The sequence below is a fragment of the Rhodnius prolixus genome, unplaced genomic scaffold (assembly GCF_049639745.1).
Source record: "Rhodnius prolixus isolate KJV_2025 unplaced genomic scaffold, Rpr scaffold_3, whole genome shotgun sequence".
NCBI classification, from domain to species: Eukaryota; Metazoa; Arthropoda; class Insecta; order Hemiptera; family Reduviidae; genus Rhodnius; species Rhodnius prolixus.
In genome coordinates, this window is record NW_027411603.1 from 1,240,254 (window position 1) to 1,258,645 (window position 18,392).

Consider the following 18,392-nt stretch of genomic DNA (forward strand, 5'->3'; position numbering starts at 1 on the left):
TACCTCTTAAGCTACGAAAAAGCTTAGATGATGTGTAGTGCAGCAACGGCACATCACCTAGAAGTCCTAACGGTAACTAGGCATGGATCTGGGCCGAACGCCTAATAATGCTCGCTAGGTCAGATTTCTGAAGGGCGTCTTGCATTGGAAGGGTCAGATAATTTTTTTGTTTTCAGTCTTTGTAGAGAGACTGTGACATGAGAAGCGGAAACGATGACATCAAAGCTTGTAAGATTGTGATAAAGTCGCTAGTTTGTGAAATAAGAGCTCTGGCAACTTGGAGACCGGAGATGATAGTGCACAAAAACACTTGATGGAAAAACTGTGAACTTTATTGAAAGGGGAGCCACGAGGAAAGCGCTGAAGTGGAGAACAAGGGTTCTGCACTAAAAGCCTTTCGGCATTAAAACTCGCCCTTGCCCTAATCTAGGGAACCTTTGAGCGTGCCTTTGTGGAGAACACTTAGTATTAAAAATGACGATATCATTAATAGAGAAGAACCAAAGCACATCAATTTCTTATTATCAATTAATCATTACACAGAAACTTCAACCTTATTCAGCAGCATGTTTACTTACGGCAGCATGACATCAATCATTTTAATGTTTGGATAAATGATAAACTACCATCAGATGTTGTGCTAGCGAGACCTTAGGTACAGTGCGATAGAGCCCTGTGGATGTTTACCACTTCAAGACTTTAGGTGAACAGCACATTCTTCAGGGAGCAGTTCGGAAATAATAATGGCCAGAGTGGTATTCTTCCAGCTGGCATGCCAGGACTAGGATGAGGATGAAGGCTAATTGAATCTTTCGCTTGTTTTTAAACCTAAGGAGCAGTAATTAACGTCGGTATTGCTGAAGTTTCTCCGCTAGAATTCACCTACTGGTCAGCCATAATTACGATGTCTGTTTCACTAACTTGTATCAAATTAAATTTGTCATTTTGTCTAATAAAGCTAAAGAAATATGATTAAAACTTGATAAATATTATGGTAGTACTTTTCATCCAGAGTCCAGTGTTGCCATCGTAACCAATTTCCCACAAATATTTTCCCCGTGAAATAACATTGTTCCCATCTTTCTCAAGTACATGAATGGAAGTCTTGTACAAAGAACCTCGTATTCTTAATTCACTTAGTACATCCTTGTGTAAACCCAATTTATCAATTATTATTGACAATAAAGGCAACTTCCTTCTCATTCAGCTGTGGTTTGCTCTTACTAACAAGAAATATAAGTGGTAAATACAACAGGTGCCATGGTAATTGTAAGATCGTTGTGAAGATTCCTCTGTCTGAACTTGAGAATGTACAGTATGGAGCTGTCTGTCTAGGCTGAAGCGATAGACTGTAGAGTTTGTAGAATGTTTTTCGATAAACGAAAAATAATCTAATTTGAAATTAGGAAATTTTTTATAAAGGATAGTTTTATACTAAAGTGACTTGATCATTTTTCAACCAGTGTTTTTTATGTTGTTTTAGAAGTAACTTAAAAAGCCTCGAAATCTTCACCTTTTTATCTTGGCTTCTGTCCAAGAACCATTTATAATAACGTTTCGATTGTTGGAGATTAGGCGATAGATTGTTACAACACGAGTCAACTTTTTGAAGTCTTAAAATGGAAAATTTGTAAAGCGTACATTTAGGCAGGGCATCAATATGAAAGTAAAATTCTAAACTTGGAGAGGTTTTGGTTGGCCGAAAGTACCACTCTTCTGAATATATTTCTTTAAAAATGTTTTCACTTTAGTGAACATGTGTAATATTGAGGTAGTAATATGTTAAGTACAAATCGAGAGCAATTAAAGAAAATGTAATTACGAATTTTAAACTGGGAAGAAAAAATAAATAAATATGAGCGTTTATTCCACGATTTTTTTTTTTTGTGAAAAAGAAAAATTAAATCAGTAGAGGGCCGCTTTTCCATTGGGAAACGGGAGCATTTTCCTAAAGCATTCATTAAATCAGCACACGGTCCATCTAATAGCATTTACTCTTTAGGCTTTCCCTTGCAACTCCATTATTTTTTTCCAACCGGAGGAAAATTAATTAATTCTCTAGCTCACTTAATTAGAATTTCGCTAACAGTTTGTTCTAAAAATAATTAGGAAAAAGTTAACAAAGGATTAAAAAAAACAAAATACACTTTCCACGTTCTGTTATAATTACAGGTTCTGGCTGTTATACTTACAATAGTTCAGTTCAGCGGTTAGAGATAGCGCTACTGCAGTCTATTGCATCACATTCCTGAGCTTGTTATTGGTTCTAGCAGACAAACCCGCAATGTATTGGAGATGGACAGATATATGGTTCCATCGATTCTATTTTTGGATGTTTTTCAAATTCTCTTAATCTAGTAACTACCTCTGAAGAGTTGGTGTTGTTAAAACGTTTGAAACTAGCAGCTACGATATGCAACAAACTTTGTGAACAAAATTGCCCTCACGAAAGAGAGATTCATTCCATTTTTATTGGCACATCGACAACTGCGGCCATTATCCTTTTTATCGGACTAGGATGGCACATGTCTCTCTACCTGGTTAGCGTCCTACCAATAACTCAGCCAGTGAGGCATGGTGGAGCCCCGGGAATCCGACCTAGTTTCACACTCTCCATCATTGGTTATCGGTTTAGCCGACAGGAGGGAGTGCGGATACCTAATAGTGTCATCCAAGGGAGTCATTCTATTGTAAAAATTTACATTGAAATGGAATGCTGCCCAAAAGATTGGGTCGCCGGAACACAGCATACCCATCAGTTAATGCCAATGTACTTTCAATACAAATAGATATTATAGAGAAGAATAAATGATAAATTTATTGGAAGAATATTCCCTTTCTCTGTAAAGTATAACTTTCATTTTAATAATGCTTTAAACAGTGATACTCAACCTTTTTTTTTTTTTGTCGCGGCCCCACACTTTTAACAATTTCAAAATTTGGCGGCGGTACACTAACAATAAGATAGGTCTAAAAGTATTTTACTTATCCCATAATACACTGTGTAAAATAGTTTGTTTATTTTCAATATAAAATAAAATAATATGTTCTACAAAAACAACAGTATATGTTTATTAAGGGATTAAATACAAGTTAATAATAAGAATACTTTTAGTGAGGAATTTGAGCTTGATGTTTTTTTGATAATTTCGTTTATCAAAACGCATAAATGATAATGCTACTCTCATATCGTCTTCTACAATTTAATGTATAATTTTTAAAATTTGGCGGCACAGTGGTTGAGAATCGCTGGCTTAAAGGGTCATTTCAGCTTAAAAGATTTACAAACTTTAAAATGTTATTAAGAATTCACGGCTGAGGAGGGCCATGGTTAGGTCTTCCCTTTGAAGTAGCATTTAAGGTCTTGGTCGTTTTATATTTGTAAGACGGTTTTCAAAAACAGATTTTATTATTCTTTAAAGAATATAATTCTATAAATAAATTAATACAAAACATTAATACATACATACATAAATAATTAAAACAATAAAATACCTGTAAAGAATAATTAAATTACTAGTTATATTTCACCGTCGTTAAACACTTTGTAAAACTGTAACGTAAACACTCTAGTGACGCTAAACCTTCCTAGACTATAACCTAACCTTCAGGCTGTATGGCGTTGTCAGCAGCCCCCTCTGATGGCACTTGTACATATTTATTACATTGTTAAGGTTTATTATGTCTCCCAAATACCAAGTTTGGAGGAGGTTTCCACTTTACTGAGTAGACTTTCCCTCGTGTGAGTATTTCCCATGATTGGCTCCTATTTCCTCTAAACATCGCTCAAAACTCTAAAATTCGCAGTTTGAAAGGAATTGAATGAGTTAGAATCTTAAGAATTATAGTTAAATAAAAGGACGTGTACAGATCTGTTATTTTTCAAATATACATTTACGGTGAAACACTCAAGATCTACGATGAGCACAATACTTTCACTTGCATGAAATAAGCTTACCTACTGTTAGGATATGGATAAAGCAGGATATTACAGTGTTACTGTGTCACAGCCAATTGGTTTCTGTCGGATGTTTGAAAGAGCCCGATCAATCATGACATCAGTGGCCAGGATCAGGTGGCGCGGACACACTGATGACACCCGACGGTCACTATCTGTCAGCCGGACTTTTACCCTCTCGCCCCTGTTCCAACTTTTTAATGGTTTAATTTAAAAGCTTCGGGCTAGAATTAATTACACTCTGGCGACGTCGAAGAAATACGACTGCAATAAAAGCAGAAGTCGGCTTCAACACAACTAGAAGTTATGTCTCTTAATTTAGGTTTTGCAATTCGATAAATTTTTCACTCATAGCTTCTCCTTACCCTAATTATTGCTGCCATAAATCTCAACCTTCCCACATATTCCCTCTCATTTTGCCGAAGGTAAGATCAAAAAGTAAATGTTATTGTAGGACCTCCTTCCGGAACTCATTTAACCACAGATCTACATCAGATTATGGTTTGAACCAAATCTGTTACAAACACTAAAACTACTTTTTTCTTAACCAAAATCAATCAATTCAATTATCTTAAAATTGATTATTTGTACTAAAACAATAGTTGTCCTAATATTGCAAATGTTCACCAGCTATGGGTGTTGAAGGAAGTATGACGTAACTGCTTCACTGAACACCGACTAATATATTATTTTCTGCAGAAGAGAGATAAAACTGACGTTTTAACGGAAGTGACAGCCTAGCATTCGTGTCCAAAGGGTTTTGGTTTGGGGTTAACATCCTGTTTCCATTGTTGGATAAAATTTGTAATTCATTTTTAAGATTTAATTAAGACGCGTTAACATCTGAGGTCAGTGGCAACTGCCGGCCTCCGGGCAGTGTTCTTTCGTCACTGACAGTACTGACAATCACCCGACAGTGAACTGCAAGAAGTTCCTAGAAAGAGAAAAATCTAAATAGCCAGCAGCTGGATTCGAACCCGTAATCTCCGCGTTGGAAGCCAGTATCAGTTAATCCCTTCCCAGTATTGATGATGATGAAGTCAATTTCGGTATTGGACCCTAGGAGTAAGAAAAAGTGAACAAATGAAATCAATTTCAATGAGTTCATTCTATGATGTCTAGATAATTTTTTAAAAGGCGTAAGCTGTGGAGCATGTTTCCGTTATCTTGTCCCCGTATCAAAGGAAGCGTAGATGTTTGCTGAAAGGTTTTTATGTAAATTGCTGTACGTATGTGTGTGTAGGCGCTCCACACCCCAATGAAAAGCGCATCCATAATCCCCCTCCTCTACCCAGAAATGTGCGCAACCTGTGTCAGAATATGTTAGCCTTGTATTTTCCAAGCTTTAATTGCTCTTAAGAAAATGGAAATTCATTAGGACCATTTTTCCACCCCCCTCTTTGCAATTCACTTCTTTTTCAGTTTCCCAGGGTTCCCCCCCCCCCGCTAATCCACGCGCTCCATTAAAGCAAAATGAGAGCTTACTGGACTAACTTCATCCATGGGGCCCCATTATTCTACCCTGGTGGCGCTTTTCCGGAACATTAATTAATTGCTGTCCTGAATGAATGGCAAAAAAATGATCACAGGTTTTTTCCACGAATTTCCTTCAATTATTCTCTACCCAACGTCAAAGGAAATATAATAACAACAGAAGAATCGCGTGTGAACAAAACTTTCCTTTAACAACAATCTACGCGATATCAATTTCATGGAACTTCGAGTTAATTCTGGTTTAGAGTAATAATTGCTGCAGAAAATTGGTGGTCTCCAGTCTCCAGAACTGGAATATCTTAGCTTTGATCCGCCGCAGCACGTCTAATGAACTATTTCTGTAAAATGTCCACCAGTACTTAAATATTACAAACAAGAAGTAAATGTGTTGCAGAAATTCGGAGAAAATTCTTTGCCCAGAAGAATCACTTTGCTTGGATTTTCAAACTGAAGTTTTCTCACAGCTGGTTCCGGTAGTTTTCTGTCAAGCATGACTACTTATCGTATGCAAAGATCTATAACTTACAAATTGGGATTAAAAATAATTGGAAACAATTTGGATTTAATAATGATCCTTAAAGTCTAGAGGAAATCAAATCTTATTCTGAAAATCCGCATTAATTTTGGAATAGTCTAAATTACTTTGAGAAAAATAGTTAAAAAATAGTTCTCATTTTGGTCGCATGCTAAGTTCAGCGTTAGTGGAAGATAATCTCTAGCAAAACCATTTCTAGATAAAAACCCTCGATTGCTTTTAATTAGAAAAAATATTTCAAGAGAATGGTCACATAGATGTCCACAATTCTTTATACTTCTTCGGTTTGGAAAATAAAGAAATCCCTGGCTCATCAAGATAAAGCAGACGTAGTTCCGGGGCAAGTGTTTATAGTTGGAATCGCAGAGCACGATGTTGGCTGCAGACACGAGGTTTGGATGGCCTGCCGAGCTGATCTAATTATTAGATAAGATCAGATCTTAGAAGTTAATTGCGTGGGTTTTGTTTGACTGGAAAGCTGCTGGACTATAAACCGCAAATTGTATTCCAAGAAGTGTGTTGGTAATACTGAACTAATAGAGCATCACTGGAAATCATCAGTGCGTCAGTTAGCATCAGTACGCAATAAAAACTATTTAATGTTTCAAATGTTTTTTTTTAAATTCCAACTGCCTCATGTTCGCTGGGATTTTATTGAACATTCTAATGCCTCATATCGCTACAATCACAAGCGGTTTTCCGCTTTAGGGAAATTTCAGTTTCAGTGATCATTCTAGTAGAAGAAATCATTTCCCGTGGACCAGTGACTAGCAAGTTCGCTATTTTTTTTTTTGTATGATTTAAGGCGCGTCAACATCTGAAGTTATTGGCGCCCGGAGCTTTTTTTGAGTGCACTGCCTGCCTCCGGACAGTGAGCTGTAAGAAGCTCCTAGGAAGAGAAAATCTAAGGAGTCAGGAGCTGGATTCGAACCCGGGACCTCCGCGTGGGAATCCAATTTGCTAACCGCATAGATAATAATCCCTTCCCTTGCAAGTTTGCTATTCAAACTAGTTCAGTCAAAGTTTTGCGAGTGTTCAGTGCAGAATAATTGTAGAATAATAAAAGTCCTTCGTTACAAACAGCGCATGCTTCAACAACCATCACAATATCATTAATAAAGTTGGTCATTTAAAAATAAATTCAGCTCTGAGAAACTTGTAGCTAAATTTGACGGATAGTTAATTTTAATCCTGGTGCTCGCCAAAGGGGAGTTATTTAAATATTAACGGATTGCTTGACTTGCAGGCTCTTGGCTAAATTAAATCTTGGCAGGTTTGCTCATGAACAATGGGCCAACTTCGTACTTTGATCAGTCTACTTTATCTTATCTTAACTCTCTGTTTACCTCCCAGTTCATCCATCAAGGCGCCACTTTCTGCATTATTTCGCTTTTAAGCAATGCTCTATTCGGTTTCATTTCCAAAAACAGTTGTTCTTAAAATAAGTTTTCAAATTTTCATTTTGTGTTTCAAAATTTCTTATTTTCTTTTTAGTTTCTCTTAATCTTAGTAAGTGAAAGTATTGAAATCATTGGAAACCTTCGAAATTGAGTTTACAGATCCCAGAAAAATAAAATTAAATAGTGAGTTCTTCTCGGGTAACAATGTAAGGTTCTACCATAAGTTTGTAAAACCGGGAATGCTACATTGGCACCCTAGAGGCGTGTAGACACTCTACACCGTGCTCTAAACTTTGTTTTTGCTACAAATTTCCTCAAATCATTACTTACTTACGGCGCTACAACTCGCGACGAGTCCTGGCCTCCCTAATGAGCATCCGCCATCCTGCTCTATCTTGTACCGGCTGCTTTCCAGTTGGAAATTCCCAAAAAACTTGCGTCAGCCGCCACTCCATCTACCCACCTCAGCCTCGGCCTTCCAGCCCTTCTAGTGCGGTGAAACAGTCTCTTCTAACACCTTCCTTGGGATCTCAGATTCCTCCATTCTAGCTAGGTGGGCTGCCCAGCTCAGCCTGCCTGTCTTAACAACTTTAACAATATCCGCTTCGGCGTACAAGTCGTACAGCTCCCTATTCTTTCGTATTCTCCAGACTTCTCCCTCTCTAGGGCCAAAAATTCTCCGAAGGATCTTCCTCTACCTCAAATCATTATGCAAATAAAAATTTACACGTAATATATTAAAACAAAAATAAAATCATCGAAAAAATCTTTAAAAATAAAAAGAGAATAATTTATTCAGTACTTCTGGTACTTTCAAAACGAGAAATTCACTTTTACAAGGGATTCTAGTGAATCCTCCCATAACAATTCCTGCCGGAAGCACAATAGAATGAATTCTTCTTAAAAATTTACGAATACAAAAAGCAGTGGCTGTAGAATGTTCAAGGTGACGTAAGAACTATTGTATCAGCTGTTTGGAATTAAGAGAAACGATTTGACAATAGAAGGAAATTTATATATACAATTTCAAGACACTGATTTGTGCAAACTTCTAGAGTTGACCTCTAGCTTTTGTACAGTGAACACAGTTCTGTGTGCTCTGCATTTTCGTGCTTTTTTATCTTGGTTTTAAGCCGAAAAATTTAGTGAAATTTTGCTTATTGGAAGAATAAGGTGTTTGACTTTATTATTTTAAAATTCAGAAAAATTTATCGCTTTATTTCTGAGAAATTAATGATCTAATTAGTTTAAACTTGTGTTATAAAAGTATAAATTGTGTAAGTGAACTTTGTTAACTCAGTGGTGGGGATGTGTTGGCTGCATTCACTGTTATGAGAGAGCAAGTGAGAAGGAAGTAGGTGTGCGACTATAGACAGAGTGAGCCACGTAAACACTGCTTATCTTTAGGAGCTTCTCCTTGAATACGAGTAATAAGTAAATTTAACTCGACTTACCAATACTATTTCTTTATTTTCAATTAATTTCCACTATTTGATTAAATATCTTCATATTATTAATTTATAATAATTTTAAAAATGGAAGAACTGATGGTTGAAATTAGAACTAACAATGAAGAAATTAAAAATTTGAAGCAAAGTGTAGACAAAACTCTTACATTAATGACTGAACTTTTAAAAAATTTTGAAGATACTAAATCAAAATGTAAGGAACTCGAAAAGCAAAACAGTCAGCTGAGAGAAGAAATAAAAATAATGAAGAGGCAATCAAGAAAAAATAACTTTTTAATCTATAACGTGGCCAAAGAAGACAATGAAAATACGGTTGGAAAAGTGAAACAGATCTGTGCAGATATAGAAGTAGCTCTTCCGGAGTCCGCTATTAACGACTGTTTCCGGGTTGGTAAAAGGGAGCCACAGCCTATTCTGGTAACATTAAACAATCAATTTATAAAGCGAGATATTTTTAAGAAAAAGCAATTATTGCAAGAGAAAAATATGAGAATAAGTCATGACCGCTCCAAAGAGGACCGGGAGGAAGGCAGGCGGGTTTACAATTATTTAATTAAATTAAAATCTTTGGATCCTAACATAAGTTACAGACGTAATTTATTTAAGTTTAGAGGCTCCTTCCTTACCTTAAAAGAAATTGAGGATTTGCTAGATAATTTCACAGAAACTGATGAAACTACTGAAAGCGAAACTAACTCTGAACGAATCAAGAAAAAAGTGAAAATTGATAAAAGGACCAGAACTAAGTTGGAAAGCTTCATGTTTCGTCAAAGGAGTTCTCCAGTACCTTCATCAGCAGATATCTGACAACCGTTGACTCAACCCATTTTGCAGGAAGAACCACCACATAAATTTTCACCTGCTGATAACTATGTCTGTAAGTCTGTATTAAATCAGAACACATATAAGTTTAATATTTCATGTTTAAATATCAATGGATTTAACACTTTTTATAACTTAAATAATGCCGAATTAGATTGTTTGAAAGATAGTCATGTCATGTGTTTTGTTGAAACCTGGATAAGTGATAAAGCTTTCAAATTACCAAACTTATTTAATGAATATGAAATGTATGTATCCGAGGCAATTAAGACGCATACTAGAGGTCGAGCCAGCGGAGGCATAATGATTCTAATTCATAAAAATTTGTCTGAATCTGTATTGATAGAGATTTCCCGCTACTGGTTGTTTGTTGGTATTAAAATTAATAAACTATTCTTAATAATAGGTACTATATATTTACCACCATTATGTGATATCGAAACTTGTTTAGAGCAATTACATTTCATTTTAGTTAAAATCCATAACAAATTCCCAGAAGGGTATATTGTACTTTATGGTGACTTTAATTGTAGAGTTGGGAATTTAAATACTTTAGAGGATGATGTTTTCGAAAATACCAGCTTGTACGGCCTTAGAACGGTTATGGATTCATACATTAACAGACGAGGGAAGTTACTTGCTGAACTTATGGAGACATTGGGGTTTTTCTTATGTAATGGGAGGTCGATTACTGATAGGCCAGCAAATTTCACTTATGTTTCTAAAATTGGCAAAAGCACCATTGATCTAGTCTGGATTAATGAACCTCTATTTACTACTTTTTATGATATGTCTGTAACACCACTATCTCCTGTTTTTGACCATTTACTTTGTACTGTCACTTTTATGTTTAGTGATCCCGCTCTTTCAAAAGTTAAAAATAAAAAGGAAAACACTTGTAACCTCGTTAGACATATTAAGTGGGACAGTAGTAGAGTTCCTAGTTTTCAGCTTTTCTTAACGAGGTCTGATAGAATTTACTTCAATAGCAAAGATAATACTAGTCTTTATAATAACTTTGTTGAATGCATGCACGAATCTCTTACCAATTCAGGATTACTATTTTACAGAAATCAATTTAAGGAGCCAAAAAAAACAAACCAAAAATGGTTTGATAAAGAATGTGAATTTCAGAAATCACTTGTTTGTAGGAAATATAGGGCACTCCAAAAAAAAGATGCTTCTTCCAATAAACTATTGCAGGACTATGTTGACACAAGGAATTTGTATAGAAGCTTAATTAAAAAGAAAAAGAATTTATTTTGGGAGAATATTAAACAGAATATGCGCAATGTAAAAAACAACAGTCAGTTTTGGAAAACCATTAGATCCATCAAAGGGTTTAATGCGAACATTAATGAAATAGGGATCACTGAATGGGTTGATTACTACAAAAATTTGTTCGGTATAAAAATTATAAACGAGACACAATTCTTTTCTGTAACTCATCCGTTCTTAGATACGCCTTTCTCTTTAGTAGAGTTACAAACCTGTATTCAAGCCAGTAACAATAATAAGGCACCAGGGTTCGATGGCATTATATACGAGGTCTTCAAGAATTTAACACCGGAATGGGAACATTATCTTCTTCACTTATTCAATAGTATCTTAGATAATGAATGCCCCCCAAAATCGTGGTCTAACGCCAAACTTCATTTAATCTATAAAAGAGGGAATAAAAAAGATCCGGACAATTATCGTGGAATTTCCCTCATCAATTGTATCGCTAAACTCTTTACTGGTATCTTGGCGAAAAGGATTTTAGCTTGGGCTGACAATGAGAATATAATCCCGGAAGAACAATCTGGCTTTCGGAGTGGGAGAAGCTGTGTAGACCATATATTTACGCTTACATCTTTGATACATATTAATTTAAGAGAAAAAGGAAGTTATGTATTTGCCGCCTTCGTGGACTTTAAGAAAGCCTTCGATTCCATAAATCATAACTTATTATGGGAAAAATTGTTCCTTCTTGGCCTTAGTGGAAAACTCGTGAGGATATTGAAAGGTTTATACGAGATGGCAAACATACAGATAAAACTGGGAGATTGCTTTTCTGAAGAAATAGGTGTGACCTCTGGACTACTTCAGGGTGAATCTCTTAGCCCAGCTTTATTTATCCTTTTTATTTCAGATATTGTAAATTACTTTAGAAGTAACGGAGCTTCAGGATTAAGGGTCAATAGTTCAACGGAAGTTATAATGCTTTTATTTGCAGATGACCTGGTATTGTTGAGCCGCTCCTGGTCTTCAGCTCAGATGAATTTGAAAATTCTGAATGAATATTGTCACAATAATTATTTAAAACTAAATCCGGAGAAATCAAAGGTTGTGCCTTTTCACAAATCAGGGAGAATTAAAAACCTAAAGCCTTTATTCTGGGGAAATTTGAAATTAGATTATGCAAAGGAGTATGTTTACCTGGGTGTGCCATTTGCGGCATCTGGGAAATTTAAACGGGCTTCGGAACACTTCACACGGCGTTCAGTGATCGCAAGTGCTAAAGTAAGGGAAATTCTTATTAGAGGGAAAAGTGATTCTTGGGATTCGAGAATGACCTTGTTCGACTCCATGGTTGTTTCTACACTTCTTTACGGTTCTGAAGTCTGGAGTTTGAGGTACTTTGAACCCTTGGAAGTGGTCCAGACGAAATTTTTAAAAAACTTATTCTTATGGCCAAAATTTACCCCTAATTATATAGTACGACTGGAGTCCGGTAGGAAACCTTTGTCAGTCCTAGTTTTCGGTAGGGTAATAAATTTTTGGATTAAATTGCTCCAACTCCCACTTGAGAGTCTCCCAAGACAATGCTTTGTACGATTGTGCCAACTGGATCAATGCCCCAGCAATAATATTGACTATAATTGGGTATCACAAGTCAGAAATATAGCCATTCAACTAGGGGATCCCTTGGTGATGAATTCAGAGAATGCTAATATGGTTATTGAGAATAAGAGTGGCCTGTTACAGAAGATGAAAAATAATCTCCTGAGTCTAGATATTGATAGAGCCCTGAATTCTGGTTATTCCTCAATTTACAGAAGTATTTGTGACTTTGCTGACTTGGAACCTCAATACTACTTCACGTTAATAGTTAATATTAATAAATTAAGGGTTATTAGCCAATTAAGAATAGCAAATAATAAGGTAGTTAGGCTATTGATAAATGGTGAAGTATATTACTTATATAAGGAAGAGGTTTGCAAATTATGCCAGCATTTAATATTGAATTCTGTTGAACATCTCTTATTGGAGTGCCCTATTTATTCCAGCGTTCGATCTAAGTTCCTGAAACAGTATATTGTATCTCATGAGAGCACATCAAATCTGGTTAATATCTTAACTTTTGATACTGTTGAAAAAATAAATAATGTCTATTTTTACATATTAGAGATCTGCGGACTGTCAGCAGAATTAAAATAAAAACCCAACAGCATATACAATATTATTAATTATTGTTTTGTAAAGTTGAGGAACTTTGTTAATTCCATTAATTAGGCGCTTTGTTTTGTTTACTTTCCTTTTTTATGCAACATGCGAAATTTTGAGAGCTAAATTTTAATTTATTTTTCTATTACGTATCTTATTATTTTGTAAGTACATTGTTAAATTATTTTTATTTTGCAAAAGTCATTATTTTAATTGTAATAGAGAATGTCAACTCCATGCTAACAGGTGTATGTTCCTTTATAGCAATAAATATATATTGATTGATTGATTGATATTAAAACAAAAATAAAATCATCGAAAAAATCTTTAAAAATAAAAAGAGAATAATTTATTCAGTACTTCTGGTACTTTCAAAACGAGAAATTCACTTTTACAAGGGATTCTAGTGAATCCTCCCATAACAATTCCTGCCGGAAGCACAATAGAATGAATTCTTCTTAAAAATTTACGAATACAAAAAGCAGTGGCTGTAGAATGTTCAAGGTGACGTAAGAACTATTGTATCAGCTGTTTGGAATTAAGAGAAACGATTTGACAATAGAAGGAAATTTATATATACAATTTCAAGACACTGATTTGTGCAAACTTCGTTTGCGTTTTTTAGTATTTCGGAGATGAGAGTTCAAAACGAACTACTTATTGGTTACTCAATATCGATACCAAAACTCGATATAGACCTGTTAACACGGTCTTATCAGAATCGATTTATTTTTTTTAAGAACGGAGAGTTTTAAATTATATTTTCTTAGAAGTTAAGACATTTTTAAGAAGAAACAACTTGAAGTGAGTTTATTAAAACAAGGGAAATAAAGTAATGTTTGTTTGGCCTTAAAAGTTTTGTTAGGGTACTACGTTAACAAAACCCATGGACACTAGGGTGGTCGGACCCTATGCATTTATATTACCATGTTGGCCTACATTAACATACACTTGGCACGACCCTAAAATTATTATAAAGAAAACACAGGCCTTTTCGAACCTCCTGTTGTGAGAATGATTCATTCAAGGAACAACGGAAGTTTAATTTAGAATGTATACCACTTCCTTTTTACTTCCTTCACTACAGGAAATGAAGGAATATTTCAAGAACGTCCCCAAAATTATTTTATGAAAAGGACTTACTTAATTCCCATGTCACATTATTGCGTTCATGCTCACCGAACATTGCACATTGAACCAATGGTTCTAGGATTATCGCTGCGTTGCGACTTAACGAGCCAGTTTGCAATGTGCTACTCTATAATCGTGCAACTGTTAACGCTGATCAGTTGCAATATCATCTAATAATTATTACAGACTGAGCAAAGGCCAATAAATACATTCCGCCAAATGCATATTCATTAGCTAATTAATACAAGTCACTTTATGACGTCACTTCCCACATACTATCTTCAATCTCTCATCTGCCACTGCAGATTACGTGGCTGACTAAAACTCCACCCTCACACCGAATGTCTTTAGCTAGACGAGCTAGAACAGCTAAGACGAGCTGTTCTCTATTTACCGATTTTCTTTGCACACATCGCGTTCATTTAGATTTTTAATTTTTTAATATCATTTTTATTGGAAAATTCTTTGTGAAAAAGGGTTGGGTAGATTTCCTCGAAAACAACCTTCGGTATTATGGTATGGTCCTACCCAAGTTATTTTACCAGATTAGGAAGGTTATTCTACCAGGTTAGGAAGGTTATTCCACCAGGTTAGTGAGGTTTATATGTAAGGTTAGTAAGGTTAGTACCTTAAAGAAGCACTTTACTAAAGGAATGTTTCACTTTTTTGAGTCTTTCTACCAGGTTAGGAAGGTTATTCTACCAGGTTAGTGAGGTTTATATGTAAGGTTAGTAAGGTTAGTACCTTAAAGAAGCACTTTACTAAAGGAATGTTTCACTTTTTTGAGTCTTTCTCTGAAACTGCTTTTCCGTGAACTTCCTATCTAGATTTAAAACTCATAGATCTAGAAGGTTTGTTTGAAATAATTGGTGAGGGAGGGTATTGTGACGATAACCTCTAAAGCACCAATTAGACAGGAAGTACGCTATTACTCGACTTTGTTGGGTTAAAAATAAATGCCCTAAAATCCGAAATGAAAGATAATTTTCCGTCCCGGAAGTTCCTCATTAAGATCGTTCACTTTACTAAGATTTCCCCAAAAATGGTTCTACGTTATTCTCTAAATTCTACATACGTTACATATAGATCTAGATAACTTCTATTTGTTATATTTTTTTCCAGGTAAGAACAGTTCTGAGAGGAAAGAGCATTTGTCTTGACGACCAGAAGCAGTTGGAATGAACTTGATTGAACTACCTCTTCAGTTCAAACTCCCAGGACCAGAACAGCCGCTAAATCCTCCACACTGGGCGAAAAGTGGTCAGTTGTAGCAACTGGATTTGGTTAGAAAGAATTATTTGGAAGTTCCGAGAAATACTTGTATATGTGTGTGTTAGAACGTTGGGCATTTAGTAAGAGAAACTCGTGCGAGGACCAATCAGACTTGTATGAGAAACTATTGTGTTTCCGGTAACCTCCAAAACATGTATAGAGTATATTGGAAATTCGATTACAGTCGGCAAAACACTCTTTCCGACAGAAAAGAAAGAACGCGCCCCTGAGTATGGACATAAATTTACCCAAGTTGTTTAATAACACGAGCACACGCGAGCAAAAACCCATTGAGAAAGACTCTGAGTAAATATAAACCCAACAGCTAGGAGATAAAATTGTGACGGTAGATTTTCCAGTGCTGGGTAAATGGAATGCTGGTATAGTAGCCAGGCGTGCCAACAACACCATTACTAAATAATAAAATATCGGAGAAATGGCTGGAAAAACAAATATACCCGTAACCATACCGACTTCCTTGCCACTGTTTCCTTTATATCACTAAAATATAGTTATATATATACTGTAAATAAAAGTATTACAAAATAAAGGAAGAAAATTTATAAATTTTAAATTGTTATGGTCAGGGAAATCCTCCAGCGGAAATTGTGATAAAAAAACTCGTAGCTTTTCTGAATTTGAATATAAATGTTTTTTTTAAAGTGAAAAATTCAAAACAAAATCTAAAGAAAGAATACAAATGATTGTATGATGTGCAAGTGCGACTGAACTGCAGCGCAGTCTGCAATTTAGCGTCGAACTAACATCTCCATGGCTTTGGCAGTTTCGACGGTTCTATTCTTTACTCAGTTATCGTTATTCAATTTCCGTTATTGGATTTGTTATTTAGTTCAATTCGCCTCTTCCTGCAGACTTTTGAGTATTAAATTCTCTTTGGATTTTTTTTCTTTCTCTTTGGAATTCCAACCCAAAAAATAATTACACGCACCTATCTGTTACCTGACATTCAAGGTAATTTAATTTTTTTTTAACTCCTAGAATGTTTACTAAAAAGTGTAGTCAACCTCTACGTTATTTAAACACATATTTGGAATTCAGAACTCACGTAAATCCAACTTTTCTGAGACAATGTTAAAGGGTAAAGTTGTAGGAATACTTGGGCACAATAAGAGCTCAAAGTATAAAGAAAATTGTGTGGGGGAGGGACCATTTTCGGGGAAATCTCAAAAACTAGAAAACAGAAACCCTAAAGTGCTGCTGCTGGTGGCCGAAGTGGGCAGCCACCTGAGCCAAGTAAGAAACTTCTGCGAGTTTTCATTTGAGTTACTGTGTATCATACACACACACACAACCTGTAAAGACAAAGAGGAAACATCCGCGCCAAAATCTAGAAGCTTCTGGATAGTGTTCTCTCGCTTCTTTCATGAAACAGGATTGATGGGGAAAGCTTCAGGCCAGAGTCAGCCGGAAAATTCCATTGCTAGCTACTTCCCTGTAGTTTTCTTTTAAGAAAACAGGAAATTCTGTTCCCATTCGAGCCGAAGCCTGAAAGAACCTTCTTCTTTGTTGAGAAAGAGCTATCAAATAATGCGTCAATCTATTTTCTTTCATTTAGGAGGTCGAAACAAACAAAAATAATATGTAAAAAGGTTCAAGTAAACGAACGTTAATTTAGGAGTCATTAATTAAAAATCAAATGTTAAAGGAGAATTTACTCACTGAGATGGTTGGTGGGCGTAGCCCGACGGTCGTAGTCTTTCTTCAGCAGGCTGTCCAGAACCTGCAGGTGATCCATTTTGGCACCGTACCTGGATAGAAGATAATCACAAAACTAGGTCATTCTTTTTGACATTCAACCAAAATTTGACTGCTATTGCAGAATAGTTCTACTTATTTATGTGCCTGTACTACTTTTGTAATAAAATGGTTCGCGTCAATAATAATAAAAATCTGGTTTGGAGACTCACAAGACTTCCTCTTACAACTTATTATCAACTCATTAACATTCTTCACATTCCGGCAGAGTCACATCAAATTATGGCGAACATTGTTCAGTTTGTTGTATAACTGATACTACAGTCCATTACTTAAAAAAAAGTGGCACTTTTAGAGGTCGTCTACCTATCTTCTCTCTCAAAAGTGTCCTTAATTGAATATTCAACGAAAAAAATTCAAATCAAAGTAGTGGGAGGAGGAGCCGATTTTGTCAAACTCTCAATGTTTATGCTTGTTGACGGTACGTTTGTGTATTAAGAAATGTTGAGGCATGCGTAGGAAATTCTGTTGCTTCAGGGTACGTCAAACATGAATTTTATCATGAATAAGATAAAGCTTAAATTTTCTCTTAAATAGAATTATTTCATTCTGGACCCCCAAGAGGATGATAATATATTACCCATTTCCGGATGAAAGATTAGGACACTTAACCAGAGAATTGGTAGAGCTCTGTTTCCCAGAGAAATCTCGAAAGAATTTTTCCTGACAAATAGTCAGCACATGAGATGATTTCCTGCCTACCACTGCAATTGCTGACTCTTGTCTAATCTCCTTCACATATTTCTTCATTCTGGAAACAGAAAACAAGGGTGCAACAGCTGGAAAATCCATCTCTGAATGAGCGGGGGCACGCTCTACCTCCTATAGAATGAATACACCTTTGCACAGTACAGACAGGATATAGATCAGATCCAGCCGAGTTGAATATCTCAGGGAAGAGTAGGAGAATGGCGGAGAGGGGGGTGGAATTGTTCAAGAAACACACACACACAGAGGCCTCAGAACATCCACTTCCGGTATATATTAATGTCACGATCGCAATACCTCCCCTTTCCGGCTGTAGGAGAAGGTAAATTTACATAATCCCAGGCGTATAAATACAATATTATAATTAATTAACTTGACATTAAGCTAAAGAGAGCAGC

The 18,392-nt window shown here is 35.8% G+C and overlaps 1 protein-coding gene across 3 annotated transcripts in view; it reads right to left on the reverse strand.

Annotated features, from left to right (window-relative positions):
• The window catches only part of LOC141452786 (glycine receptor subunit beta-type 4-like), a 238,916-nt gene that overhangs the window by 164,191 nt on the left and 56,333 nt on the right, over positions 1–18,392 (reverse strand). For 2 of the 3 annotated variants that reach the window (XM_074125217.1, XM_074125216.1), the window contains exon 2: positions 17,191–17,279. The exons of the other annotated variant lie outside the window; for it this stretch is intronic. In XM_074125217.1, the coding sequence (XP_073981318.1) occupies positions 17,191–17,279 (89 nt within the window). The remainder of the gene's footprint in view (positions 1–17,190; positions 17,280–18,392) is intronic. 3 annotated transcript variants of the gene reach the window in all.